This window comes from Perissodus microlepis, chromosome 3 (assembly GCF_051167445.1).
Source record: "Perissodus microlepis isolate ML-2025 ecotype Zambia chromosome 3, ASM5116744v1, whole genome shotgun sequence".
Taxonomy (NCBI): Eukaryota; Metazoa; Chordata; class Actinopteri; order Cichliformes; family Cichlidae; genus Perissodus; species Perissodus microlepis.
The window spans coordinates 36,268,539-36,295,912 of record NC_140463.1 but is presented as its reverse complement, the minus strand read 5'-3'; the positions used below and the strand labels follow the sequence as shown (position 1 = coordinate 36,295,912).

At 42.0% G+C, this 27,374-nt stretch overlaps 2 protein-coding genes across 2 annotated transcripts in view; both read left to right on the top strand.

The window, feature by feature from the left end:
• Positions 1-27,374, top strand: part of LOC146391370 (phospholipid-transporting ATPase ABCA1) — a 195,427-nt gene that overhangs the window by 149,080 nt on the left and 18,973 nt on the right. The window contains exons 40-48 of the mRNA XM_084924249.1: positions 281-404; positions 3,518-3,647; positions 4,046-4,166; positions 17,309-17,371; positions 18,738-18,844; positions 22,417-22,558; positions 23,504-23,638; positions 25,205-25,308; positions 27,255-27,347. Of these exons, the coding sequence (XP_084780375.1) occupies positions 281-404; positions 3,518-3,647; positions 4,046-4,166; positions 17,309-17,371; positions 18,738-18,844; positions 22,417-22,558; positions 23,504-23,638; positions 25,205-25,308; positions 27,255-27,347 (1,019 nt within the window). The remainder of the gene's footprint in view (positions 1-280; positions 405-3,517; positions 3,648-4,045; positions 4,167-17,308; positions 17,372-18,737; positions 18,845-22,416; positions 22,559-23,503; positions 23,639-25,204; positions 25,309-27,254; positions 27,348-27,374) is intronic.
• LOC146391371 (uncharacterized) lies at positions 9,031-14,848 on the top strand. Its single transcript, XM_084909566.1, has 3 exons — positions 9,031-9,035; positions 12,593-13,721; positions 14,765-14,848. Exons 1-3 carry the CDS (start codon positions 9,031-9,033, stop codon positions 14,846-14,848), a joined length of 1,218 nt encoding a protein of 405 aa, XP_084765692.1.

Sequence of the window (27,374 nt, the reverse complement as noted above, 5' to 3'; positions counted from 1 at the left end):
TCGATGCACCGAGTTCCCTCGGCATGCTATATGGTGCACCGCAATACACCCGCGCTCAGCGTGCAAGCACAGCGCAGGATGTTTGTTAATTATGTGCACTTGCATCAGGGAGCTTCAAGCTATTTTCCAAAGCTCTCACTCTGGCTCTGCTGATTCAGGCCTAGAATTGTCAACATATTGAGCTTGTAACTGTGCAATTCCCAGTCAGGGTTTAAATATCCAAAACGTCCTCGTGCCACTAATGTGTATCCTGTGTGTCTGTGTGCATTTTTCTCAACAGAATATCACCCACATCAACAACATAGTGAAGCAGGTGCTGCTGATATTCCCACACTTCTGTCTGGGCAGAGGGCTGATTGACATGGCCAAGAACCAGGCAATGGCCACACTCTTCAGCAACTTTGGTGAGAGGATGATATCATAGTATGGAATACAAAAAGGACTAAACTGATTCACACATTAGTGCTAGATTTTAAGATGTGAAATGGGTTCGTGTGTTTTTGGACAGTGACACCACAGTGGTCAATGAAGATGTGATTGAAGCCCAGACGTTCAGGTTTAATTCAAGGGGTTTGGCAAACGTACTGCATTAACAGTTCGGGAATCATATTTTTATGCAGTCCGTGATTTTTAGCGGCTTAAATTTCATTGTCTTGTGAGGCCTTTTCCCTAGAATTCTAATATGAGGTCCAAAGGGACATAGATGTAAATAAGGGAGGGCATCATTAGGCTGACAACCCCCCAAAATCAAGCAGAAACACCACAAGGCCTGAAAGACCACAGAAGAAAGTGGATGATCTTTCCATAGTTAAGAAAATTCCCTTCACAAGATCCAGCTAAGTTGAGACCACTCTCAACGAGGTAAGTCTACAATCAAGAGATGTCTTCATTATTGTAAATACAGAGGGTTTACAACAAGGTGCAAACCACTGGTTACACTCGATTGATTGATTGATTGATTAATTGGGGGAAAAAATCCTTTGGACAAATGAAAACAAAATGAATGCGAATGAGGATAATGCGAAGAGAAAACAATATAGAGAGCAAAGAGCAGCTCACGAGCCGTAGCATACTGTATCATCTGTTAAACGTGGAGGGAACACATGGGCTGAAGTGCACAGGGCCGTACTCTCTGCTCAGATTCAGCCAAATGCTGCAAAACTGCTTCTCAGTGCAATTGGACCAAAACCAACCCGAGAGTTTCACACAGAACAAATGGGATGTTCTTAAGTAGAAAAGTCATTCACTGGATCCCAACAGAGCATACTGTTTTAGTTACTGAAGGTAAACGTGAATGCAGCAAAGAGCTGCAAACCAGCAGCAACTGAAGGCGGCTGCTGTAAAGGCCTTAACAGAGCTTCTCAAGGGAGGACACACAGCATGAGTTTGAGACTCAGTATGGAAAGCATTTTCATTGAAATATTTAAAAAAATCTTTATATTTGAAAAGATGCTAGCTTGTACAATTAATTTTGACCCTCTGAAAATGAGGGATTATGTCTAAAAATGACAGATAACATCAATTTTTTGTAAAACCCACCAAATTAAAGCTGAAAGCCGGCGCTTCAATCACATTTTATTTGATTTAAAATCCACTGTGATGGCGTACGGAGGCAAAATGACAGAAATTTTGTCAAAGTTAGTGCAAAGTACCCTTAGATGACATCCAGTTAGATTCATTTGGCTCTAAATGGATGTCATCTAAGGGTACTTTGCATAGTAAGCTCAATACTTTGCAGCATTTCAGCGAGAGAGAGAAAAAGCATCAGTCTCCTCTTTGGGAAACGCTTGGCAGACATTCCTTTTTAACGGGATAAAATCTGAACCAGACTCAGGTCGGGGCAGCTGTCTTGCCTCCACATGTTGGGGTGAGAGGAGAGCAGAGTGAGAAAAGATGAGTGTTGGAGAAATAACAGGCAATAAACACTGGGCAGGTTGGTAGGGCCAATAACCGCAGATCAGAAACACGAAGACCGTATCTGCAGAAAGGTGAAGGAGAAGGGAGCACAGGAAGGGGAAAAAAGACCAAAACAGAATAAAAACACAAGTTAGTGACATGTACAGGTAATGCATGGGCAGAGAAAGCTAGCTCAGCGTGTGAAGCGGATTAGCAAAAAAAGAAGAAGGAAAAAAAGAGAACGCTGGTATATTTATAAAACCCTTTAAAACATGGTTATCTCACCTCGGTGCCTCAAAGTGCCACCGATTTTACCAGACTCGGTTTCCTCTCACTCAGCAGTCAGCTGCAGCACCTAATTTATCACAGCGGACCGCTTGTATAAATTTCCATCCTGCTCTCCTATACTTTGTGCCTCTTAAAATATTTAGAGCAACTTGCGCCACAGATTTCTTCCATTTTACTTGCAAACCTTACAAACACAACTGCACCGCGTGCTGCTCTGAAAACAGCCAGAATAAATGTTCTGTGGATCTTTGCAACGAAACATTTGCATAACCCGTTTCTGCATCACAGTCGCCCACCACACTGCTCTGTTCTCTGTTACACTGGCAAATGACTGGAGCCTTTAAGTTATTGGAATACCATAAAATATTGCAAGAAATGTACACGCCATTCAAAAATATAATAATAATAGCCCACAAAGGAGCATTTATATGGCGCTTTGTCTCGTATTCCACCCGTTTCTCCACTGATACGATGCTATTTTGTTCTAAACGTTAGTTCTCCAATATTTGACCAGAAACGCAGCTCCCTAGTGTCCACTACAGCTGCACACTCTGCATGAGTTAAATTTAGACAGGATAAGGAAAAAAACAGTGTAATGGTGCTTGCGGAGGTGGAGCCGGTATTGAGGAGGTCATCAAGAAGCAAAGAGGCACATGCAAGAGGAAAAAAGGGGTCTTATCTGTGGAGACATGGAGCAGGAAATAGCGGGTTGAGGAATCATTTGCGGTGGCGGTTGGAGAGAAGGAAGAGAAAAGCAATCACAACTTAAAAAGGCTAGTGTGGAAAGGGGCTATTTACCCGAGAATGAGACTGAAAGCTCTTTTCGTTTTTCTTGTCTCCTTTGCACCCCCCCACCCCCGCCCCACCCTTGGCCTTAAGGGCTGTGGAAGCCGTGAGGGAGAGGAAAAGAGAGCAGATATGATAATGGTTAGAGTGCTGGGCTGTCAACGGTTTACTTTACTTGCATGTTCATTAGCCAAAAAATAAAAATATGGCTTCAACATGAAAAGTACAGGATGTCAGCAATTTCTTCCCATGACATAGGTGACAGCATTTATTTTTTTATTATTATGCAAAGGCTAAGTGGCTTTTTAAACTGCCGCCTTTCACCAACAAATGCGTCTCAGCAACACCAGCGTCTGACAAAGACACATTTGGCTGTCCGTGAACGAAAACACATCTGCTTATTTCCCTTTTGTTTTGACAGCGTGTCCGTTAACTCATCCTCGGGGCTCGCTGTTAAGGGTTGGAAGTTACTGTGGCGTGACACATGGAAATAATCTGTGTAATTACCTGCTTTTCTCCTGTGTGCGTTTGCTAATTTTCTTATCAGGGGAGGACCGTTTCAAGAACCCGCTGAGCTGGGAAATGGTGGGAAAGAACCTTTGTGCCATGTCCATCCAGGGAATTGTCATGTTTGCCGTTACAATCCTCATCCAGTATAAATTCTTCTGCAAACCAAGGTGACTGTAAGAAACTTTAAAACAAAAAAACAAAAAGAAAAAACAACTCTTCCTTGTGTTTTGTCAGATAAACAAATTCTCTCCTGTTCGCAGCTGTTAGGATTAGTAATACGCTTTATATTGACTTTATATGAAACATCTGTTGCTCTGCAAATGTGTTTTACCAAATTCAAACCAATTATGTCTTCCTTTCTTTTTTTCCACTCTTTTTTTTGTAGTGTTTTGTACTCTAAAAGCGAGGTTGCCATAGGAACTAATGCCCGTGGCTTCATCTATTTATGAAAATTGCAGAGATTGTTTCATTGAGCTTAAACTTTGACCAACATAATTTGTCACACGAGTTCATGTTAATTTTAATGAAGGGTATTATGCCAACTGTGTTTGACTCTCTCCGCTAGACTTATTTCAGGGAAGTGGCTGCCTGCGGAGGAAGAGGATATCGATGTTGCCAGGGAACGAAGGCGGGTGTATGAAGGCGAAACCCACAGTGACCTTCTGAGGATCTGTGACCTCACTAAGGTATCCAGCTTTGGTGCTTTATACATTTTCAGTGGGGTTTTTTCCATTCTGTTCTTGCTCGTACTTGATTTAATTTTGTTCCATCGCCTCTTTGTAAAAAGTGTAATTGTGTTTAACCCTCATCTTACCAACTGGGGCCTGTATTTTTTTTTCTTTTTGTAATATCTGAGTTTTGTTTTGTTTGTTTTTTTTTATTGTCCCAATATTTTATCACTTTTGTCAGTCAGTTTGTTCCCCACAAAATTACCCCGCCATGGAGGTTATGTTTTCAGTGTTTGCATGTCATTATTCTGCCTGAAAACATGATAACTCGAAAGGTTTTGAATGAATTCTGATAAAACTTTGTAGGGGTGGAGAGTGAGGTCGTTTCAACAACCCATTTAAATATGCCCGACATCCACCGATGTCTTCAAGGTCAACTTAACGATTTATTGGTCGAAAATGAACAAAAAGCCTTAAAAATAAGAAACTATGAGTCTTACAATTGTGCTGTGTTCTTTCAACCTATAGAAAGTTATGTATAAAGATTCAAAAGTCACATCACCTGTGACCTCTGATCCTTCCTTCAAGGTCAAAAGATTAATTTGAAGGTCACAGTGACAATAATGCTTGATAGAGCTATTAAAAACTGTTTCTTACTGCCATTGTTTGCATTGACAACATGCAGGCATAAAGGGAATGAGGAAATATCACACCACTTTGGACCAATGACCTCTTTTTCAAAGTCAAATAAGGTCAAACTGTCTTAAAATGTCTTTTATCTTTAAACCTGCTTAAAATTCTCTTGCCTTTGTTTGTAAAGGTAACGTTTAGTAAATATCACATTTGAGATGCAGCTGGATCTACTCTATCTGAGAAAGCTGACCTCTGCCACTGGTTCTGTTCATAATATTTATGGACAGAATATCTAGGCGCAGCCAAGAAACTCTAGGTGGAGGGTGAAGAGTTTGGGTATCTTGTCTCTGCTTTTTACAGATGATGTGCTTCTTTTGGCTTCATCGAACCGTGATCTCCAGCAGCCTGCACTGAGGCTGTTTGCAGCCAAGAGTGAAGCAGGTGGGATGAGAATTAGCAACTCTAAGTTCAGGGCCGTGGTTCTTAGCTGGAAAAGAGTAGAGTGGCTGCTCTGGGTCAGGAATGAGTTGCTGCCCCAAGTGATGGAGTTTGTCTTGTGCTTTGTTCATGAGTGGGGAGAGTGGTGTGGGAGATTGGCAGACAGACTGGTGCCGTCTTGGCAGTGATGCTGACGTTGTACTGGCCTGTTTTGGTGAAGAGTGAGCTAACCGTGACGGTGAAGCTGTCAATTTACCAATGAAGCTTCATTTCTACCCTCACCTGTGGCCGCGGGCTCTGAGTAGTGACCGAATGAATGAGATCGTGGATTTCAGCAGCGGAAGCAAGTTTCCTCGGGAGGGCGTCTGGGCTCGGCCTTACAGGAGCTCGGTCATTCAGAGCAGAGCTGCTACTCCTCTGCATCAAAAGGAGCCAGTTGAGATGGTTTGGCCATCTGACCAGGATGCCTCCTGGGAACCTCCTAGGTGAGGTGTTACAGGCTTGTAACGCAGACCTCGAGGCAGACCCAGGACCTGCTGGAGAGACTAGATCTGTGGGGTTGCTAGTTTTGTGTTTCAGTTATTTTATATTGGGGTCAAAATGAGCTTGGTTGGTTTTACAATAACAGGGTACTCATGAAGATTGTACTTGGATATTGAGTGCAAAGATTTTCATTATAGAGAACATGTGAATGAACTGAAATGTTGAATAATCTCTCAGAATAATAATAATGATCTCTCTTTTTCCTTATATATCATTAATTGCATAACTAATAATACTCAAAGAAGAAATTTGGTTTGATGATGGACCTTTATCCTGTGACCGCTCACCTTTTCTTGCAACCTGATAAATTCACCCTGCCCTCTGCATGTCCTCGGCTTCTTATTTTATGACTTACTGCTATAGCTTATGTTAATGTTTACTTTTTTATATGTGGAAAATTGTGTAGTCCACCTACAATACTTTTTGCAATACTCAATACCTATATTTCTGAATCATTATGCATCATTGTACGTAAAAACTTAGCAATATTCTTTTCCAGGCCAAATGGGAAAGACAGGTTGGTAGCCTGTAGCTGTGCGCTATCACAAACATCATAAGTGGGCGCAAGAACCAAACAAGATTACACTTTTAGAGGTGGAAAGGGTCTGTGCTCCTATGTAGCTCTGGCCCTCCTTTCCTCGGTGTGTGTGAGACTGAGCATACTGTGGCGGTGCCTCAACACCACCAAGATTAACGTCTCATCCATTGGCAGATGTTCCCTCCCTGCGGGCAGCGTGGCAGCAGGAAGTGTCACCACAGCAGCCTGCTTTGCAGCTCCAGTGCCGACAGCTGGACGATCTAACAGCCTTTTGCTTCTTACCACCTCTCTTCGCTCCTTTACTCCCTCGGTCTGCTCATTCTCACCATACTTAATCTTTCACTCGTTGCTCACGAAACACAGTTGTGCGCCACACTCCCTAGGGTAATTACTGAACAAAACAGTTGGATGGGTAATGTATTACAAATCATCTTCAAAGGCAAAAAGTTGGGCCGGGTTGTAGGAATGCTAGTTGTTCAGCTAAGAGTTGTAGAGCTAACATCTTTAAAGTTCTTAAAATCATTGTTGCAAATGTGCCTTTCAAACAGTATGAAAGTATTCACTCGGTTTGGCTGAAATAGTCTGCTGTCGACAAGCACTTCAGTTATTACTCATGTGCACGTTCGCAGTTGACAGCACGTCTACGAGATGAGACACAGTGGCCCATCGCCACACAAACACAGCGGAGCATTGGCAGAAGGCATCAGGATTCTTCCTGCAGTGCCCTCATTGACTCCCTCCACAGCTGTGCCCCATCCATTGGGGGGGGGGGGTGTAGATAATAAAATGATCAATGAGCACATGGCTTTGGTGGCCATGTGCCACAGGCTGGGCCCTGTCATAAATCTGAGCATGCCTCTGAAGCGATCGACAGGCCATCAATCATCTGTCAGATACCTGCTCCTCCCCTTCCTTATCCTGCTGCTCTAAACAGGAGCGTTTTGCTATGCGCCCCACCTGGTAGCCTCCACTTAGCTGCTGCATTAGCGTCGACACCATAATCGATGGAAGTGTGTCCGTCTGTGAGCATTTTCCAGGCCCAGTGCTGTCAGTTTAACCTTCCAGTCACTCACTGAGATGACAGGGAAAGTTTCAAGGAACCTTGTGACAGCTGTTTGGATTAAGGAGAATGAGTGATGAGTGGCACCTTGGCATACTACAAGTGTGCTAATGTGCTAATGTGTACTGAGGGCATTTAAGTCGTTCAAATGAGACTCCTTTGGCAAGAGCTCTTGGTTTTACATTTAGAGTACATTTGTCTACAAAAACATTTATACATAGATTCAACTGTTCATTAGCCTAAAACCTATTTACCCATTTTTTATATTTTCTGGCAGTTTTCCCTTTCTTAAATTTCATCTTAAAAGGCAAACTAGAGCCTGCTTGTGACTCCATTTGCATCGTGTTAATAATTTAAATTGTTTAGACTCACACCAGTTAATCAGGCATGGCAGTAACTCAGTGCCTTTAGGTCTGTGTAGGTTCTCAGTCATCCAGGTCTTTGTAGTCTAAGGCAGTGTTTCCCAACCTTTAGAATAGAATAGAATAGAATAGCTTTTTATTGTCACTGTTACAGGAACAATGAAAGGCAGTTTGGCATTTCTCCATGTGTGTGAAGTCCACAATAAGTATTTACACAATAACAGACAAATTTATTTATTTTTTTATTTTATTTTATCTTATCTCATTTTAATTTTCTTTACTTATGCTATTAGCATGTACAGCACTTTGTGAACTCTGGTTTTATGTTAAAGTGCTTTATAAATAAAGGTGGTATGGTATGGTAAATAAAAAAAGATATGTACAAGTTATACATACCTGCAAACATACACGCACATACATACATATATGTATATATACATATATGCATCCGTACATACATACACATACATATTTCCACGTACATGCTTACATCTATATACATATACATACATGCCATCTAACTAGCAGGTGCATTGAGCGGTGCAGTGTGATCAGTGATATTGCACATTGAGTGGGGGGGTGCTTGTTGGAACTATACTAAATAAGGTTATAATAAATACAGTTTATAGAGTTACAGTTTTAGGAGCCATGGCACATATTTCACATTAGAAAAATCACACGGCACACCACCAGACAAAACTGTCACAAAAAGCACATTGATCATTTTTCCCCTTGCACCAGGTATAGCAGAATTAGTTCGGTTTGTCCCCAGTATACCTTTTTTGCTTTCTTCTGACCACTACTCATGCTAGGGCTTTCATCGGTGTCAGAATTTTCTCCAGGACCCAGGTCAGATTGACTATTGTTTCTTTTCAAATATTTATCTATCAAATATTTATCGCTGTGTTGTCTCACTCACAGCAGGACTATTATGTAATTTCTTCTTAGTCTTCACCTCTAGTGGAAGATAATGTCATTATTCAGCCTGTTACTCACGCTGATCGCTTAGAGTACTAATCAGGTGGAACCAGATGATCTTCCACAGCACACCTGATCATTTCTCACGGCACACCTATGTGCCGCAGCACAGTGGTTGGGAAACACTGGTCTAAGGAGCTTGGAAAATAAGCGACTGGACTTCTTTAAGTTACTTGAAGAATTTCACCTCTCATCCGAGAAGCTTCTTCAGTTCTAAAACCAAATGGTGCAGAGTCCCAGGTATTTAAACCCTAGTGGGAGTTGTCCGTTAGGAGAGTCAATGACCCACTATTGATCATGTGCCTCATCACATAAGACAAGGTGTGAAAAATGGCGTGGGTCATTAACATCATTATTTCAAGTAAAACCATGGTGAGACCTTACCTCACCCTATCATGTGACTTATTGAGACCACCTGACACAAGATGTTAGGGGGTTGAGGTGCAGGGAAGGGATCTTTTTACTCCTCTTACAAACAAAGCTCATTACCCTCAGTACCTTTAGGCATGTTGGCGTGGTGAAGACAACCAGCTGAAGTTTCAACATGAGCACGAGAATGGGCAAGAAATGCACTGAGGCTACAATTCACCAAAATTGGACAATAGGAGATTGGAAAAATGTTGTGTAATGGTGTGGGGGATATTTTCTTGGCATGCTTTGGGTCTCTTAGTACCAATTAAGCATTGTTTAAATGTCGCAGCCAACCTGAGTGTTCTTGCTGACCATGTCCAGTGGCGGTCCTAGCCTGTTTGGAGCCCTGGGCGAACACTCCCTCTGCTGCCCCCCGTTTCTCGTTTCTCCTCCTCTTCTTTTCTCTTTTTTCTAAACTGAGCACCTGATGGCTTTGAACTTTTCTTGTCCATCTTCCATTGGTTTTAATTTTGCACTCCAGTATGAACACCCATCGCCACAACATGACCTAATAGACCTACACCTTAGTTCACAGATTCACTTTGTCTAGGGTGCATTTCTGGGATTTCACACAACCCAGGATTCAAATCATGAATACATAATGGACTTGGATTTACAACATTATGAATGAAATGTGCTCTATTTGGAAGCAGCAGGTCTCCCTCCCCTTTCGACGGGTTGTGTGTGAGACTTTAAATCATCAAACTGTAAATTATAAATTTTAAATTGTTATTGATCCCTTTACCCCGAGTCCTAAAGTGTATATTTATTTTCTTACTCTTCTTATATTTATTGTTTGTTTACTCGCACTGCTGTAACTGGAGCCTCGTCGTCTCGTCTCTCTACTGGACTGTATGTAGCAGAGATGACAATAAAGTTTACTTTGACTTCAGCAGCGAGCAGGCGCACCGAGGGCTCTCGCGCTCACTTTATAGAATTTCGAAAAAACATCAGTGCAAATTATAAGTCTGTATCATGATGTCTGGTGTTTTCGTGTTTGTTGGTTTGATTTTATTTTGTTTTATTTTGCGAGTTGGATCATTTTATTTATTTTGCTCCAGCCGGTCAGAGAATCCCCCGCCGCCCCACCCTCTCCTCCCTGTGCGGCAAGCAGCAGGCGCACCTCGCAAACGGAGGGCGCCCTTACTCCCAGAAAATGGGCGATAGAAAACCGATCGGTGCCTATGCCATTCCCAATATGCGCTGGCATGACGTCGGGGCAGCATGAGTACGAGCAATTTTTTTTTTTTCAATGCCCGTGATGCCGCCCCCCACCATGATGCCGCCCCGGGCAACCGCCCATGTCGCCCGTATCAAAAACCGCTACTGACCATGTCCATCCCTTTACAAGCGTGTACCATCTTGTGATGGCTGCTTCCAGCAGGATAAAAAACATTTACCAAAGTTCAAATCATCTCAAACTGGCTTCTTGAACTTAATAATGAGTTCACTGTACGTCATTTCCAGAGGTTTGTACATGTTCAAGACGTGAAGAGTGGTGAGATCGAATGGTACACGTTCTTTTAACAGGGCTGTGAAGGTAAAAGGTGTCAAAAAATGTGAACTTTTGCACTGTGAGTCATGATCTGCAGTACTGTTTAAAAAAGAAAAAGGACTGTAAGTGTAATGGTTTAGCCAGAAATGCAGCATTTGAAACTCAAAACTTGAGATGTTAAAACCTAAATCTGTATTTTAGCTTTTTAGGTGCCGACATCCTATTTTCAAAGCCGTCTCATCTGATTAGATGTCGGTCTGCTTATCATGACAGCTGCAGCAGTACTCGAGCAAGAGGGGAATTATCCTTTAATTGCCTTCCTCCATACATATATCTCTCGCTTTGATGTAGCTTTAGCACCTAAAACTATCACTGAAAGGTAGTATATGTAATCCAGATTGATAAATACTGAGTGCAGCTGCCAGATGGTGCTGGAAAAATGATGGATCTGTGCTACTCCTGCTTTTATCAGATGCTTTTGATGTGCCAACTGTGTAATAAATGTAATGTCATTGTTTGTCAGACTTAAATGGCAGACTGAAATTTGCATTTACTTCGGATACAAAGTTTTAAAATACCAAGAAATGTAACATTCATACTAACAAAAATTGAGCAACACGTTTTTGTTCCAGTGCAGCTGTCAAATACGAGAACATAACCATGCACAACACTCACAGAGAAGTCTTTTTTCAGCTTTTATGAAACCAAAACAGACACTCTTATTTTAACTCAAAAGGGCACAGTGCTGTCCTTGATTTTGAATGCTAAATATCTTAAACTGTCACACTCTCCAGTAAGAACAAAGGCCTTGTCTTGTCTTTCCACATGAGAACAAAGCAACACTGATTCCAAGTCACACTGAAAGCATACAAAACCCATATGTAGCCTTCAAAGTAGAAGGGCACCAAAAAATGCTTAATTTTGTTGGATGTTCATGATTTTTGTTTCGAATTTAACAAAACATTTTCATTTGAAGTAGATGTTTCTATATTTTGCATTTGTCAGAAAAAAGATGAAAGTAAATCTGTGGGAAGCCACCTTTTTATTGAAAGTGTAACCGCACAGCCTTGACATGATGCTGACTCACAATCCAATTACAAGAAATTTTTTTGTTCTGCATTGTTGAAGATATGATTCTAGTTCTGATTGGAACTTGTGTGGTCAATCAAATGGTCTGTCTTGGTTTGGACAGGCATTGATTGCGATGAGATGTTAAATATTAAATATATATAAATATACTGGTTATTTTTTTCCTCCCCATACAGCAACAACAATATCTTAAAGCAGGATATCGCCAAAAAAGTCTCCTCTGCCTACTCAATTATAATCAAATATTCCACCTACAATTAAAGCTAAAATATGTTAGTTTAGTGAAGCTAACAGACAAACAAAGCAATTTTAAGGCAAATATAATAGAACAATGCATATCTAAAACACTATATATTACCTTTAGGTATTGGTGGAGTCCTCAGCATAGCATAAAGGAGGTTTAACTAGCCAGAGCTCATATCTAAACCATATGTTAGTTTCAGCAAGTATGCCACCAAAAAATAATACTAAAGTAAGATCACAGCCTATCTAAGATGTTCATATCTATCACTTTACCCACTGGTTTATCTTGATGTCTCACATTTGATATTTTTCTGTTGCTATCATAAGCTAATGATTCTGCTGGCTAGCTTGGTTAACCATTCAGTGTTATACTAAGTGGGACACAAATTTTGGCTAGCATAAACAGGCTTAGAAATGTACTCACTTGAAAAATTGAAGAACAAGTTCCTTTTTGTGTAGATCCAGTAAACCCTGAAAAACATGCTTCCCACCTGTGGCTGAAAACAAGCCATACTTTTAGGTCTTAATAATTTAAACATTAAAAATGTATCAGTATTAATCAGTTACTTAGCAGTTCTCTATCCACTGTCTCTCGACACTATTAAATATTTCTTAACTACAGAAGTATAGAGATAATCTCTTTACTCATTGAAGTACCCCACTTGGTAGGTCAGATCATAACCTGATTCACCTCACCCCCCGCTATGTGCCAATTGTGAGGAGGGAACCTGTGACCACGAGGAGCATTAGGAGGTGGTCAGAGGAGGCAATAGCGGAACTACAGGGCTGTTTCGAGGTGACCAACTGGGAAACACTCTGTGAGCCTCACGCCGAGGACATCAATGGGCTTACTGAGTGTATCACAGACTACATAACTTTCTGCACCGACTCCATTGTTCCAGCTCAGACTGTTCATTGTTACCCAAATAACAAGCCGTGGGTGACTAAGGACATCAAAGCCCTCCTCAACAACAAGAAGAGGGCTTTCAGAGGGGGCAATAAAGAGGAGGTGAGGAAGGTCCAGGTGTTACTAAAGGACAAGATCAGAGAGGCTAAGGACAATTACAGGAGGAAGCTGGAGTGGAAACTCCAGCAGAACAGCATGAGAGAGGTGTGGAGGGGCATGAAGACCATCACTGGATTCAGGCCAACCAACAGCAGGGGAGCTGAGGGAGGTGAGAATAGAGCTAACGAGTTGAATCTGTTTTTCAATAGATTCGACACCACAGTGTCTGCTCCCACCCCCACAACCTCACCTGTAGTCAGCCTGGAATCCAGAGCCACACCACTGTGCCAGCCTCTCTCTTCACATGGCGCTGTTGCCTCGTGTGAGAGTCCTGTCACCCCTCCCCCACCCATCACCTTCACTCAATACCAGGTTGAGATGCAAATGAGGAGACTTCACTCAGGCAAGTCTGCTGGACCAGACGGAGTGAGTCCCCTCGTCCTCAAGACCTGTGCCCCCCAGCTGTGTGGAGTCTTTCATAAACTGTTTATGCTGAGTCTGAGTCTGCAGAGGGTCCCAGTGATGTGGAAGACATCATGCCTCGTCCCTGTACCAAAGACGCCACGTCCCAGTGGCCCCCAGGATTACAGGCCCGTGGCACTGACCTCCCACATCATGAAGACCCTGGAAAGGCTCATCCTGGACCAGCTGCGACCCATAGTAAGACCACACCTGGATCCCCTTCAGTTCGCTTATCAGCCTCGTCTTGGAACTGAGGACGCCATCATCTACCTGCTCAATCGTGTCTACACCCACCTGGACCAGCCGGCGAGCACTGTGAGGGTCATGTTTTTTGACTTTTCTAGTGCTTATAAATACCTTGGAGTACACATTGACAATAAACTGGACTGGGCTAAAAACACCACAGCACTTTACAGGAAGGGCCAGAGTCGTCTCTATTTTTTGAGGCGACTGAGGTCCTTCAACATCTGCCAGAAAATGCTCAGGATTTTCTGAGTCTGTTGTGGCCAGTGCGATCCTCTATGCTGTTGCATGCTGGGGGAGCAGGCTGAGGGTCGCAGATGCCAACAGACTTAATAAACTAATCCGTAAGGCCAGTAATGTTGTGGGGATGGAGCTGGACTCCCTCAAGGTGGTGTCGGAGAGACGGATGCTGTCCAAGATAAAGACAATGTTGGATAACACCTCCCACCCACTCCATGACATGCTGGTCAGTCACAGGAGCACGTTCAGTGAGAGACTGAGATTACCGAAAAGCACCACTGAACGACACAGGAAATCTTTCCTGCCTGTGGCCATCTCCCTGTACAACGCATCCACTTAACACACTGGTTACTGCTACAAATACACGTTTCTTTTCCAGCTATTTATTTATGAGTGACTTATGTATGTATATATATGTATATATTGTACTATTCTTAGTTAGCGTATTGTCTGTCTTGTCTTAATGTTGGTTTATAATGGAGCACTGTAACAAAAAATAATTTCCCCCAGGGATTAATGAAGTATTCTGATTCTGATTCTGAAGCCAATTTCTAATATATGTTTTCTGCTCTTATTTGTTTGGTTGTTTGTTTGTTTTTTTGACTGGACCATATTTAGACAAGAAGAGAGTTTTCAGCTAATGATAGCTTGGTTAGCATTTCAGTGTTTGCTAAAGGGGAAGCTAATTTGGCTAGCACAAACAGGCTTAAAAGACATACTCACCAGTGTTGCCAACTTAGCGACTTTGTCGCTATATTTAGCGAGTTTTCAGACCCCCTTAGCAACTTTTTTTCTAAAAAGCGACTAGCGACAAATCTGGCGACTTTTTGTGGTGTTATTGGAGACTTATTTATGACGACTTTTTGACATGAAAGCGGGTATCGCTTTTACTCTCAACAAGCAGCGGGTGCTGCCGTGGGTACCTCGCCCGTTCCAAAGTGCTCACGGGCGGAGGATAGTCCTCCCCCAGCTGCTATCAGGGCAGGAGATGTTCACACCTATCAGTGTTGCCAACTCCTCAGTAAGGAAAATCGCTATTGGCTGTCCTAAAAGTCGCTAGAAGTCGCTAAATGACATCATCGCCTAATTTGCATAATTGGTCATGCTAATCTAATTGTAACCTACGTTGTTGGAGAGAATAATAACATCGTGGAAGAGACATAAAGTGAGTAAAAAATGTCCTAAATGCATTTAGAGTTTATTTAGAACTACAAATGAAATTTCTTTTAGCAATTATTGTTTTTTTTAATGTCACAATTCCAACCCTGCTCCTTGACCTGGGCTTGGACCGGCAAAAGTGACCCGAAATAGGCACTCTGGTGGAGTTACTTTGTGTGTGTGTTTATAAGTAGTTTTAAACCTGATCCACAAAACAGCATAAGAGTAAAAGAGTAAAAGAAGAACTGACTGCGTTACAGCACCCGCTGCTTTTTGAGAGTAAAAGCGATACGCGCTTTCACGTCTTTTTTTTTTAGCGACTTTTTTTAGAACAAAAGTCGCTAAGGGGTCTGAAAACTCGCTAAATATAGCGACAAAGTCGCTAAGTTGGCAACACTGACACCTATGCGTCCGAACTGCAAATGAATCGCGCATGAGTGAAGCCACTGCTCCCGCACTGACTGTACCACAGTCAGTTTTTCTTTTACCGTTATGCTGTTTTGTGGATCACGAGGTTTAAAAGTACTTATAAACACACACACACACACACACACACACACACACACACACACACACACACACACACACAAAGAAACTCCACCAGAGTGCCTATTTCGGGTCACTTTTGCCGGTCCAAGCTCGGATAAAGGAGCAGGGTTGGAATTGTGACATTAAAAAAAACAATAATTGCTAAAATAAATTTAATTTGTAGTTCTAAATTAATTCTAAATGGATTTAGGACGTTTTTTACTCACTTTGTCTCTTCCACAATGTTATTTCTCTCTCCAACAACGTAGGTTACAATTATATTAGCATGACAAATTATGCAAATTAGGCGATGACGTCACTTAGCGACTTCTAGCGACTTTTAGGACAGCCAATAGTGATTTTCCTTACTGAGGAATTGGCAACACTGATACTCAACTGAACAACAGGTTCCTTATTGTCTACAACCAGTGAACCTGAAAAAAAGGTCTCCGCCTGTAACTCTAACTGGTAACTCAGCTAACCACCCCCAAAGGAAAATATACTTTTAGGTCTTAATAATTAAACAGTAAAAATATATCAGCATTCACTACTTATTCAGCGTTTCGCTATCTCTTCACACTCTTAATTATTCCTTACCTTTACTCATAGACCTCTGGTTATAATATAACCATATGTTCTCAATTTGTTTGAAAAAAAGAGAAAGAAACCAAATTAAGCAAAATTGTTTTTAGGTACAGAAAGCAACCAAAAAGGGTTTGCTGAAGGCTAATTTGCTGACTTTATCTAGCAAAAATTTAATTTGTATTATTTTTTTAATGTGAATTATTGGTTCAAATATATTTTGTGGTTTGGGAATTTTTTTCAGATTTTGAAAGTTTGAGAACAACTGCCTTACAGTTTTTACTAACCAGCAAATTATCTGTATTTCTTTTGTATAGCTGCTGCAAAGCTGTATCATTAGTTTGCTCTCAAGTTTTCATTTTTGGGGAATAAGCCTCAAGTGGCCATTTGAAGAACTGCAGATTTTTACACCTTGACATCAGTTTTGTTTTTCAATCGAGGATGTTGTGTTGTATGAGCTAAATGTAATTTCACAATTAAGATTCAACCCAAGAACTCCTTGATGCAAGCAGCCGTTCTCCAAAAATGATGAGGTCGTTTAATCTTCCATTTAATTGACAATTTGTGTTGAGCGGTCTTATTAAACTGGGTTTAAGACTTCTTTAACAGAAAAGATGGCGTGCTTTTTCACCAAGGTCGTCACACTGTATTTCGAGGCCAGTGAATGTGGCCGAATGCGCTGTCCATGCATAAAATAAAATGCTGGTCATCTAGTGACAGTGTGTTGATGGTTTTTGAGGTTTCTAAAGTGGTACTCAAAGTCAAGACAGATTTGCTCATGAATGCTGTCACTGCAGTCACAAATACTCATTTTTATGTCCTCTCCCTCTCTCCTCTGCGCAAGTGTCTAACTTTTTTTTAATAGCTTTTCCCATCTGGCTCACTCTAAATGTTGCAAATTATCCCTTCTTGTTAAAATTTGTTTCCTTCGCGTTCTCTCACGCTCTCTCTCTCTTTTTTCCACCTGCTTCTTCCATCTCACTTCCTCCCTGCTGCTCTGGCCTATCGCTCCATATTTTCTCATGCCATCCTCTTTGCTATCTTTCTCACTGTCTGCTTCCCACACTCCCATTGCCTCCCGCCTTCTCGCCTTCTTTCTCTCCTTTCCTCTTGCTGGTTGGTTGATTCATTTTATTGTCTGCTCCCTGCAGGTATACCCTCGGAAGAGCACCCCCGCTGTGGACAGGCTATGTGTGGGCGTTCCTGCCGCAGAGGTGAGCCAGATGCTGCTGTATCACACAAGCACCTTCTCAAGTAGATTGTCTGTTTGCACTTCTCCGTGTTGTGGGGCTTTTTTTTAACAATCGTACTTTTGATTACTTCGCAAAAATCAGTTTCTGCAGAAAATAAAATATGAATGACATGAATTGTCCGACAGTACTGACTCACGAGAGCACGAGGGCATTGAGTTGGGCGATTGCACTGACAGTGCAAGTGTATTTCTTGACAGTTTGAGAGTGTTTGGCTCAGTGTTTTCTCAGAGTCAAATCAAAATATCTTCCACGCACTTCTCAAAGAAGACATTAGTAGGAACAGTGATCTCCTTATCAGGCGTGTTTATGTAGTCATACTACAGCTAAGCATGTCTCTACTAAAGATACAAGCAGGAAAGAAATGGGCGTTGTGTAGCAGCAGCATGTGGACTCAGTGATTGTTGAGTTCTGTGCACTTGGCAGGAGGAAACCAAACAGGCCAACGCCACGGAGGGAACTGGACAACTTATCTGTGTAAAACTCATTATATCATGTGGGATATCACACACACACACTCACTGTCACACGCAGCGTAGCGCTAGAAGCTTGATTTAAACATAATCTCAAATGCTGACAGGCTTTCGTGCTCGGCGGGCTTTCCGCTAGTATCCTATCCTCCCTTCCAATGTTGACTCAAAGCCCAATGTAAATGCCAGTGGAATATTGTGATTCACGGGGCTCTGCTGATCACACACTGCATTTCCATGCATTATTTACATCAAGCTTAGCTCTCTGTGCATTTGCAAGCACAGGTCACAAACAAGCAGGGATCAATGAATGACAGAAATCAAATATTTATGTCCGAGCCAGAGCACCTAAGGCGGGTCACATGACCGCGGGGCTCTGCGGGGACAACTTCCTGCCACATGCCCTCTAGAGGGAAGTAAAATCAGCAGCATCAGGAAAAAAAAAACAGAGAGAGAGAGGGTGGTGTTTGTTGTAGCAATTTACAGAGTGAGGAAGAAATGCTTTTGGGAATGTTTTTTTGTTTAGTTTTTTTAGTATTTGTTCCTGTGGGCCTGCCGTGTTGATTTACAGTCTTGTTGTTTTGTTTGCACACAGAATATATCAATTTGTTATTTTGCTAAACATCGAAGCAGCCGAGCATGCAATATAAACTGCAGTCCCAGTTACACGCAGCAGACGAGTATTTGCACAGTCTATAGGTAAACTTCATTAAACGTGTTAATGAGTGGTATTTATTATAAAAACCTGCATGCTATAAACTGGAAATGTCATCCCAGGCCGGTTTCCCCTGCCTGTTTTTCAATGACACCGTAAAACACTGTTTTCCCTAACGGACGCCCCCGCTCATTGTCCCCATCAGTGTTTCGGCTTGCTGGGAATCAACGGAGCTGGAAAAACCACCACGTTCAAGATGCTGACAGGAGACATCCCAGTCTCCAGTGGAGAGGCCTTCCTAAATGGATACAGGTGAGGCCCTAACTCCCACTAGTGCACCAAGTACCTCATCATAATTAGCCACCCAGGAAGGCTGCTCAGATGGGGATCGAGCTGTATTTTTTTTATAGCTCACATCCTGTTCCACAGCTACATTCATTCTCTGTAATACCACTTTCTATTTTTCCATCTCCGGCACTCTCACTGTCTTTGTTTTTCCCAGCTATGCAGTTCCACTATCTGTTATACATTTGGCTGTCTCTGCCTCTCCTTCAGCTTTGGTTTTCTCTCCTTACTCTGAGATTCTCAGAAATGCTGAAGACTCGGCTCTCGCCTTTTTTCCCCTCCTTACCTCTTGTACAGCTTACACATATTTCATTCCTTTTCATATCCTCACCCTGCACCCTGCTCTGTTTTTTTTTGTCTCAGCCTTGCAATATCAGTCGTAAGAAATCTTTGTACATGCCAAAAACAAAAAAAAATAAAAAATACCCTGACACTCGAGCACTTGAGAGAAAGAAAGTTTGCTCTTCCTTATTTTTAGGAACAAACAACCGTGTTCCATTGCCTTGGCGCGCATCTCTTAAGGCGGCACGGCAGAGTGCGGTTGAGCCGCGGCTGTTCATTCGCACGTCTTGCAATTGACTTTGTGTTCAACGAAAAACAAGCGGCGAACAGAGCAGTGCTTTGCTCAGCAGTGTTTATGTTGATTAATGTAGGTACAAAGGAGATCAGAGAAAAATCCGAGACCTTTAGGGGGAACGAAAACTAAAAAGAAAAGGAAAAACAGATGTGATTACACCCACTCTTCTGTTTTCAGCTCATTATGCTTTCTGTGCATTGGCAAGAACGATTAGTGGAAGAGAAAAGGCAGCTTCTCTTAAATGGAAGTTTATGCTCTCATGGCAGTTGTCCCTCTTGTCTGCGTCTGTGGGCTCGCAGAAAATAGCAATGCCTACATTTAGCATGCTTTTACTGTTCACGAAAAGCTAGCATGCTAACCGCAGCAGGTGGCTCATTAGCTGCCATTATTTGATGAAGACCAAGAAGGAAGTGGATTACCTCAGTTACCACAGAGACGCTAATGCACATCATCACATTTATAAGTGCATATTTAGGCTAATTAACCCCTCTTGTTGGAATCCTCAGTCTTCAAAGATCATCCAGAGTTTAGAGGTTTTAGTCTCTATACTAAGCTAACAGCAGTGTAGCCTGTGCAAACCCAGTGCCAAAATTGTTGAGATGATGCATAATATGTAAATAACAACAGAATACAATGATTTGGAAATCCCATAAGCCAAAATTCTATTCAAAATAGAAAACATATCAAATGTTTAAGCTGAGAAAATAAAGTGAAAGCTCCTGACTGCAGGCCAGTTCTGCACTTGGACTCTTCTACTCCAAAGTCATGTTGTTGTAGTATGTGGTTTAAGGTTGTTCTGCTATAATATGCAAGGCCTTGAAAAAGATGCTGTCTGGAGGGGCGCATACGTTGCTCTAAGACCTGTTTATAAAACACAGCGCTGACTGTGTTTTTCCAGATGTGCAAGCCAGACTGGATGGGGCCTCTCCTCTTTAGTCTGGCAGACACAGCATCCATGTTTTCCAGAGAGAACATTTTTCAACTTTGTCTCCAACCAATTCAGTGAGCTTTAGCTGTAATGTCATTATAGAGTCTTAACCTGCATTTGTGGATCGCATGGTGAACTGAGATAGCACACAGTGATTTCTGGAAGCGCTTTTGCAGTGATTTCCGTAACAGAATCATACCTGTTTTTAATGCAGTGCCCGCAGGTCCAAAGATCATCTGCAGCCAGTGGAGATTTGTGACCCTGTCACTTACGTACAGAGATTTCTCCAAATTCTTAGGATATTTAAAAAAAATTATGTACTGTACATGGTGATATAGTCAATGTGTTACAATGTGTCTTACAGCCGCAACTGTTCTAGAAATGTGTTGGTGCCATTAACTTTAAAATAAGCAAATATCTTTCTTAAAATATAACATTTGACATGCTTTCTGCAGCACGTTCTCATGGCAACACATATCATACTGACACGTGTGACAAATTGTCGCTATGTTATGTGTTCGGAGGCATGAGAGCCAGATGGAATGAGTCTTTACGTTCTCATCATGAATCGCTTTAGATTACACTGTGATCGGGTTAAGGTTATGGTGAGGGCCGGAATGGAGGACTGGAGCCTTAGTTCAAAGTGTCGATTATCACCGCGAGTGCATTCTATTCATTTTAATTGAGAACCCGTAGCGCTTCATAACGACATGGAAAGGTACTTTTCCCGTTACTATGAGACGTGTCGGACAGTGGGAATGGGCATGCTCTGGTTCTATTGTAAACAAGATATGGATTAATGAGATTTGTAAACAATTGTTTTCAGTTTTTATTTACATTTTACAGTTTTTCCAACTTTATCAGGAATTGTATTTGTATTTCCAAAGCATTTTCTGGCTTATGACACTTCCCCTCTTGTGGCCAGATGCTGCACATAAATTCCCAGCCTTATTTGTGATGGAAAATAATGTTCAAATTTAGTCCCAAATCCATGATAGATGAAACAGAAAAGCAAAAGTGAAATCATTAATTAGTTATTACTTTTGTGAATATGATTTTCTCTATTGAAAAAAAGAAATACAGTGGAAACCAGGGCATTAAGAGTCTTTAAACTTGGGGCCAAGAGATCCTTTTTACAAATGAAATACAGCCAGACGCTTTGGATAAATCTGACACCGACAGAGCCTAACAGCGGTTAGCTCGGAGCAGCTGTTTAGTTCATAGCGAATCAGTCACTCTTAAAAATGTTATTGCAAAAAAAAAGAAACTTTAACTCATGCGGTGTGATGGCACGTTTTAAGCCTGTTTCATGGATGCTTCTGATTGGAGGTCTGCAAGCTTTAATGTTCATATGAAAGGTTAAGACTGACATGAGAAAACGCTGAAGCATTAACAGATTTAAATAGTAGCACTGTAGTGGTGCTTTAATTATCAAAGGACTATTACTCACTGTTATTGTGAACTTTTATTCAGAGCTAGAACTCAACATATAATTAGATTAACGGAGTTTTCGGTTCACAACACGACCTTGTTGAGCTCTAGCGGACTCCAGGCAGCAGGTGAAAGAGATTTCAAGTGAACATTTGTTGAATGTTACTAAGAAAATAAGAGAAAAAAATGCTGCGAAAAACATTTGTTGCTGCTGATGATGGTGAAAGTATTAATATAAGAAAATGTTTTCTGTGTATTTGTGTTTGTATATGATAAAACAGAGAATGTGTGTTGGGGACATTTACTTAAGACTGCAAATACAGAATGTGAAATGAACCCGTCTGCTGCTTTATAGTAGTCTGGGGGTTGACTGGCCCACCTCTGTTCCTCTAATTCTTTTAAGTTATTGTGAATATCTGACAACTTTACTTTCTGTGCCAGTTTGAATCTTCTCCTCTAAAACCCAGCTTGACGTCTACTTCAGTTATGTTGCTGTTTGCTGTACAGCTTTTGTCTCTTTGTGTTTCATGTCTTTGTGTTTCATGAAGACTGCATGTAATACAGCAACATAAAGGTCACCCAGCGTTTGTGTTTCTTCCGCAGCATCCGAACTGAGATGAGGTCCGTGCACCAGAACATGGGCTATTGCCCCCAGTTTGATGCTCTCGATGAGCTGCTGACTGGACGAGAGCATCTGGAATTTTATGCCCGGCTACGAGGGGTACCGGCAAGAGAGGTCGCCATGGTAATCTTAATTGAAGCCTTTGTTTCACTCCTGGCTAATGGTGTGCATCACCACATCTGCACCTTGGCTGGTACCAAGTATAGACTAGATAGAAAGCTATTGAAACAGCATCACTATATTTCTTTAGTTTTAGATTATTTTGTTTGTTTGTTTGTTTGTTTGTTTGCTGCATCGAACAGAGTGCATCTAAAATGCATGTAGGGCAAAGTGAAGTACATGTCAAAGTGATAGATAACCTCTATGAGAGAAGCCATACATAATGAAAAATGGCCAGTAGAAGAAAAGGAGCAGCTTGTGGGTTATGGCTCTGCATTATTCACAATGCCCAGTGGTGTGGCCTGCCCTAGGCGGCCTCCCCGCACCCCTCGCACTGCCCGCTTCTCTAGCTCTCAGATCAAAAGAGGAAAAGGCTGCCGGTGACCACAGGCCTCAGACCTGGTGCCAGGGCTTTGATGCCTTAGCTTCAGTGCAAAGGGACACAGTTCAGTGCGACTAACAAAGCTCTTAACTTCGCTGCGAAAATTTCCTGACTGCAAATTCTTATTTTTTTTCTTTTTTTTTTTTGCAATGGCAAGTATCCATCCAAACACAGTCCCCGTGCCTTATTTACATAATCAATAAACAAATGCATCCACGTGCATGAAAGGAATTCATTGGTGGTCCTGCAGCCTTCATTTAGTGCAGCATGCACATCCACAGCTCTGGCCACGCTCCTGCTTTCTTGTGTTTGATGAGATGTTGTTGAAAACAGTAAAGTACCTCCACAGACCTGCCATTAAAGTCTCACGGTGACACCAGCTGTCAAGCCCTGTCCTTGAAAAACCACACAGCTCACATATAATAGTCAAAATATCATCCATCACGCTATCATGAGTCCAGTGATGGGGCTCAGGTGAACACTCCTCTCAACACCACAATGGCTGCTCTGTTTTCTCTCCTCCATAGGTGGCTGAGTGGGGGGTCCAGAAGTTGGGGCTAGCCAAATATTCCAACAAATCAGCAGGAACCTACAGCGGCGGGAACAAGCGCAAACTTTCTACAGCGATAGCCCTGATCGGCTGTCCTCCAGTGATTTTTCTGGTGAGATTCAGCTTTATTGATATTGTGTATGTGGTGTACATCATAAGCTGTTTTCTCTTTAAATACACACATGCAGCAGCTTGAATACGACAGGTTAGAACGTCTAGTAAAAGAAGAAAGAATAAGATACTGATCAGACTTGCAAACCCTTACTGAAGGATTTTTTAAGTACATTAATTGCGGATGAGCAGGGTGTGCATCTCAGAGGTCACTCAGTGGTCGTGTTTTAATTCAATTTCATTTTCCGGGAAAAAGCACCGGTCCTTTTGGAAAAATGTGGAGCAGACAGAATTGTGTTTGCACATATTAAGTCCTTCTCCATCAGATCTTAAAACCGAGAGCCAACACATTTCCTCACCCGTGGAAGAGTAATGGAGGAGTGACCCAGAATGTGCCGCGCCGCGTGTTTTCAATTTATGTGTATTAGGAAGTCGTGCCGTGGCATTATGAGGGACAAACTTCAGCGGCGTTAAGCACTTGGAGCTTCACACGGGCTTGCTTAATTAAAAACCTTTCATTATGATTTTTGCAAAGCTTCTGCAACTCAGTCAGCGTATCACATGGTCTGATGTGATTTCCTGAGCTTTGATGGCAAAATAAAAATTAAAAATCTACACTTTAATGCCTGTTTTCGCCCTCCTTCCCCCCAAAAATGTCTCCAACTATTCAACATTATTCCTGTTTCATTTGCTGCCCGTCAGCTGTAATTAACACATTACTTTGTTTCATTTGCAGCAGTTCATTGGATTACGGTGCTAATAATAATTTTATTTAACTAATGAGTCCATCCATGTTAAATTAAAGATGTAAAGGAGTAATCTTTCCAGACGTTTCTGCCTCAATTTGTAAGCTATCAAGCTGCACTGTGCTAAACCTTGAGCCAGGCTAGCCTTCGTTCCAAGTCAGCGGGGGACCCTGTGTTGTCAGCTCCCAGTGTCAATTTCGCCACTGCGCGCGAGCCCAATGAATGAGCCCAGGCGGCCTTGAGGCAGCGCCACATAGAGTTTGCACGGGGACACATTGGGCACGGCGATGGAAATGCCCGTGGGATTTGTGGGATTCTGCTAGCGAGGATAGAACCAGGCGCGGAACGAAGCCAGCCTGTGGACCGAGTATTGTCGATGTCTAATCAGGCATGGACAGACAAGCCCCGAGGAAAAAGAACCAGCGAGTGACTGAGATGTGTGAGCGTGCGCCGTGCTGCGCTGGTGTGTGCTTCATGTTTATGTTCCCATCATGTGAACATGTGTCTGGTCAGAATTCGCCTTTGTAGTGCAGAGCTTATATAGCTCTCGGTTGCGCTGAGCAGATTCAGCGGCCTTCGGCACAGATTGGACCACAGCTCCAAAAATATTCCCTCTCGTGATGTTTTGATGATGATGATCGGAAAGAGCTTTGTGATACTAGAGCCTAAAAATCCATGTGATTTTTTTTTTTCCCCCCCCTTTCCATTTCATCACTTCTCTGAAATCACACCAGCTTACCTGCTTGCGTGCACTGCCTGACAGCTCATTCTTAAAAGAAGCACCTGGGTGGAACTGACTGAAAGCTTTTCGTTCATTGCAGGATGAGCCGACCACCGGGATGGACCCCAAAGCCCGACGCTTCCTGTGGGACTGCATCCTGAGCGTCATCAGAGAGGGACGCTCAGTCGTTCTCACGTCACACAGGTGCAACATCGCTCATCTATCGATTCTTATTCCTTTATTTATTTGATGCATTCACACCAAGATGGAGTCAAAATATTTTGACTCTTCACCAGGGAAAGCACAGCACCCAAACAGTCCACCAATGAAAGCGAGCTATAAATATTATAATTATAATTGATTGGAGCCACACTTTAGTTGAAAGGTATTGTTTCCTGTGTGGCAGTTAATATTGGCTGCCAGAAACACACTGGCTGCTATAAAGCAGTCATGAAGCGTGAGGGCATATTGACTGACTGCCGCTTTTTTTTTCTTCTTTTTCCACCTCTGTGAAAAGAGAAACTGTCAATATCAGTGCTGGAGTCTTTTCATTATCCAAGGCTTCCCGGAGCAAAGTTAAGTTTACTAAGTATTTCTTCTGTAGCGCTGGCCACCAATTTAAGATATGGCGGGTTTTTTTCCTGTCTTTTCTTTAAGCAAAGTTGAAAAATTAAAAGCCACATTTCTCCGGGAAACCCACAACGTTGATGGCCCGAGTCGATATGGAACATTTAACAATTTGCTGCCTGTTTGTTTGACCGTTTACCAAACCCGAGTCGTATGTGAGGCTGCCAGGCAGCGCCTGTGGAATGAATGATTCTTATTACACGTGCTGCTTTCGTGGAGCGTTTGGCGTTTGTCGTCCCGGGCACGCCGGCTGAGCTGCATCCAATCGTCCATGTCATGACCAGGTGGTTTTGTTTTGTTAAGTGGCGCGCTCGCCAGGGTTTTACAAAGTCATAATCCTAATTGCGTCATTCCTCAGAAAGGCATCGCAGGTTCTGCCCCAGATACAAATGACTCGTGCTCACTCGCGACGCCGAGCGAGATAAAAAATTATAGGGTGAGAACTACAGATGGGCCCTTCGTCTCCCTCTGATTACTGAATTTGCTGTACGCTTTAGATGCTCAAATTTGAACTGTGAGTCAACATGAGTGGGTGAGTGAAGGTGAGTCCACATGGTCCAAAACAAGAGCACTCAGAGAGCACCGCCCCCTCTGAAAGGAAGGGGCTGTACTTAAACTTTGATGTTTTAAGCTGATGTCAGCATTGGTTATATGGAGATCCCCAATAATGACAACTGCATCGTTTTCATGAATCATTTGTGCTGATGTCAGGAGTGTTAATGGAAACCTAGTGTAGTATATTAAACTTTTTGTGAAGTCGTATAATGTTGCATTAAAAAATAGCATTTTAAAGAGTTCAAACAAAGAAAGTGCTCATGTCCTCCAATCACTATTGTATTGCTTTAAAGTTTAGAGATGATCAAATAGAAACTAAAGCTTTTAATTAATTTGTGTGACCCTGACCTTTGACCTGTGCCCTTGAATCATTATTTTCTCATCTTCACCCATATGGTTGGAGCAGAGTTGGCTGAAATCTTTTGCTTCTATAAGCTGTAAAAACCTGAGATTTTAAGACTGATTCACGAAGTGAGTAATTTTTAAAAAATCTCTGACATCACTGTGATGTTGTACAGCTCTCTCCATGCCCTTTCATATGATATATTACTCAATATGGTTTCTCAATATTTTTTTTTTAAACTTGGGTGCTAACAATGATGGTCATGATCAAATGTTTAGCTAAACTTGGTGCTCGTTACTCTGAATGCCTCGTATATTGTTGTGTAATTTAAAGATGATCCTTAAAAAATCGTGGCTAATCTAAAGTTTTCATCGATTTTCACATTTGGTGTGATCTTGACCTGAGTTTCACCAAAATTAACCAGCTCGAGCTGTTTTTGGCATCGACCATCACACAAAATTTTAACATGATATCTTGAAAACTTGAAGTCTTTCTATTATAAAAACATTTAACCTTAAATGGAGCAGGTTTCAGAAGTTAAAGACATAGACAAAGGCATCTGGATTTTTTACAATTATTTATTTGTTTTTGCTACTTCACGAGTCTCCTCTCTTTCTTTCAATAGCATGGAGGAGTGTGAAGCGTTGTGCACACGCATGGCCATCATGGTAAATGGTCGCTTCAAGTGCCTCGGGAGCATCCAGCATCTGAAGAGCAGGTAAGGATGTTTTGTGTTTCTTTGCCA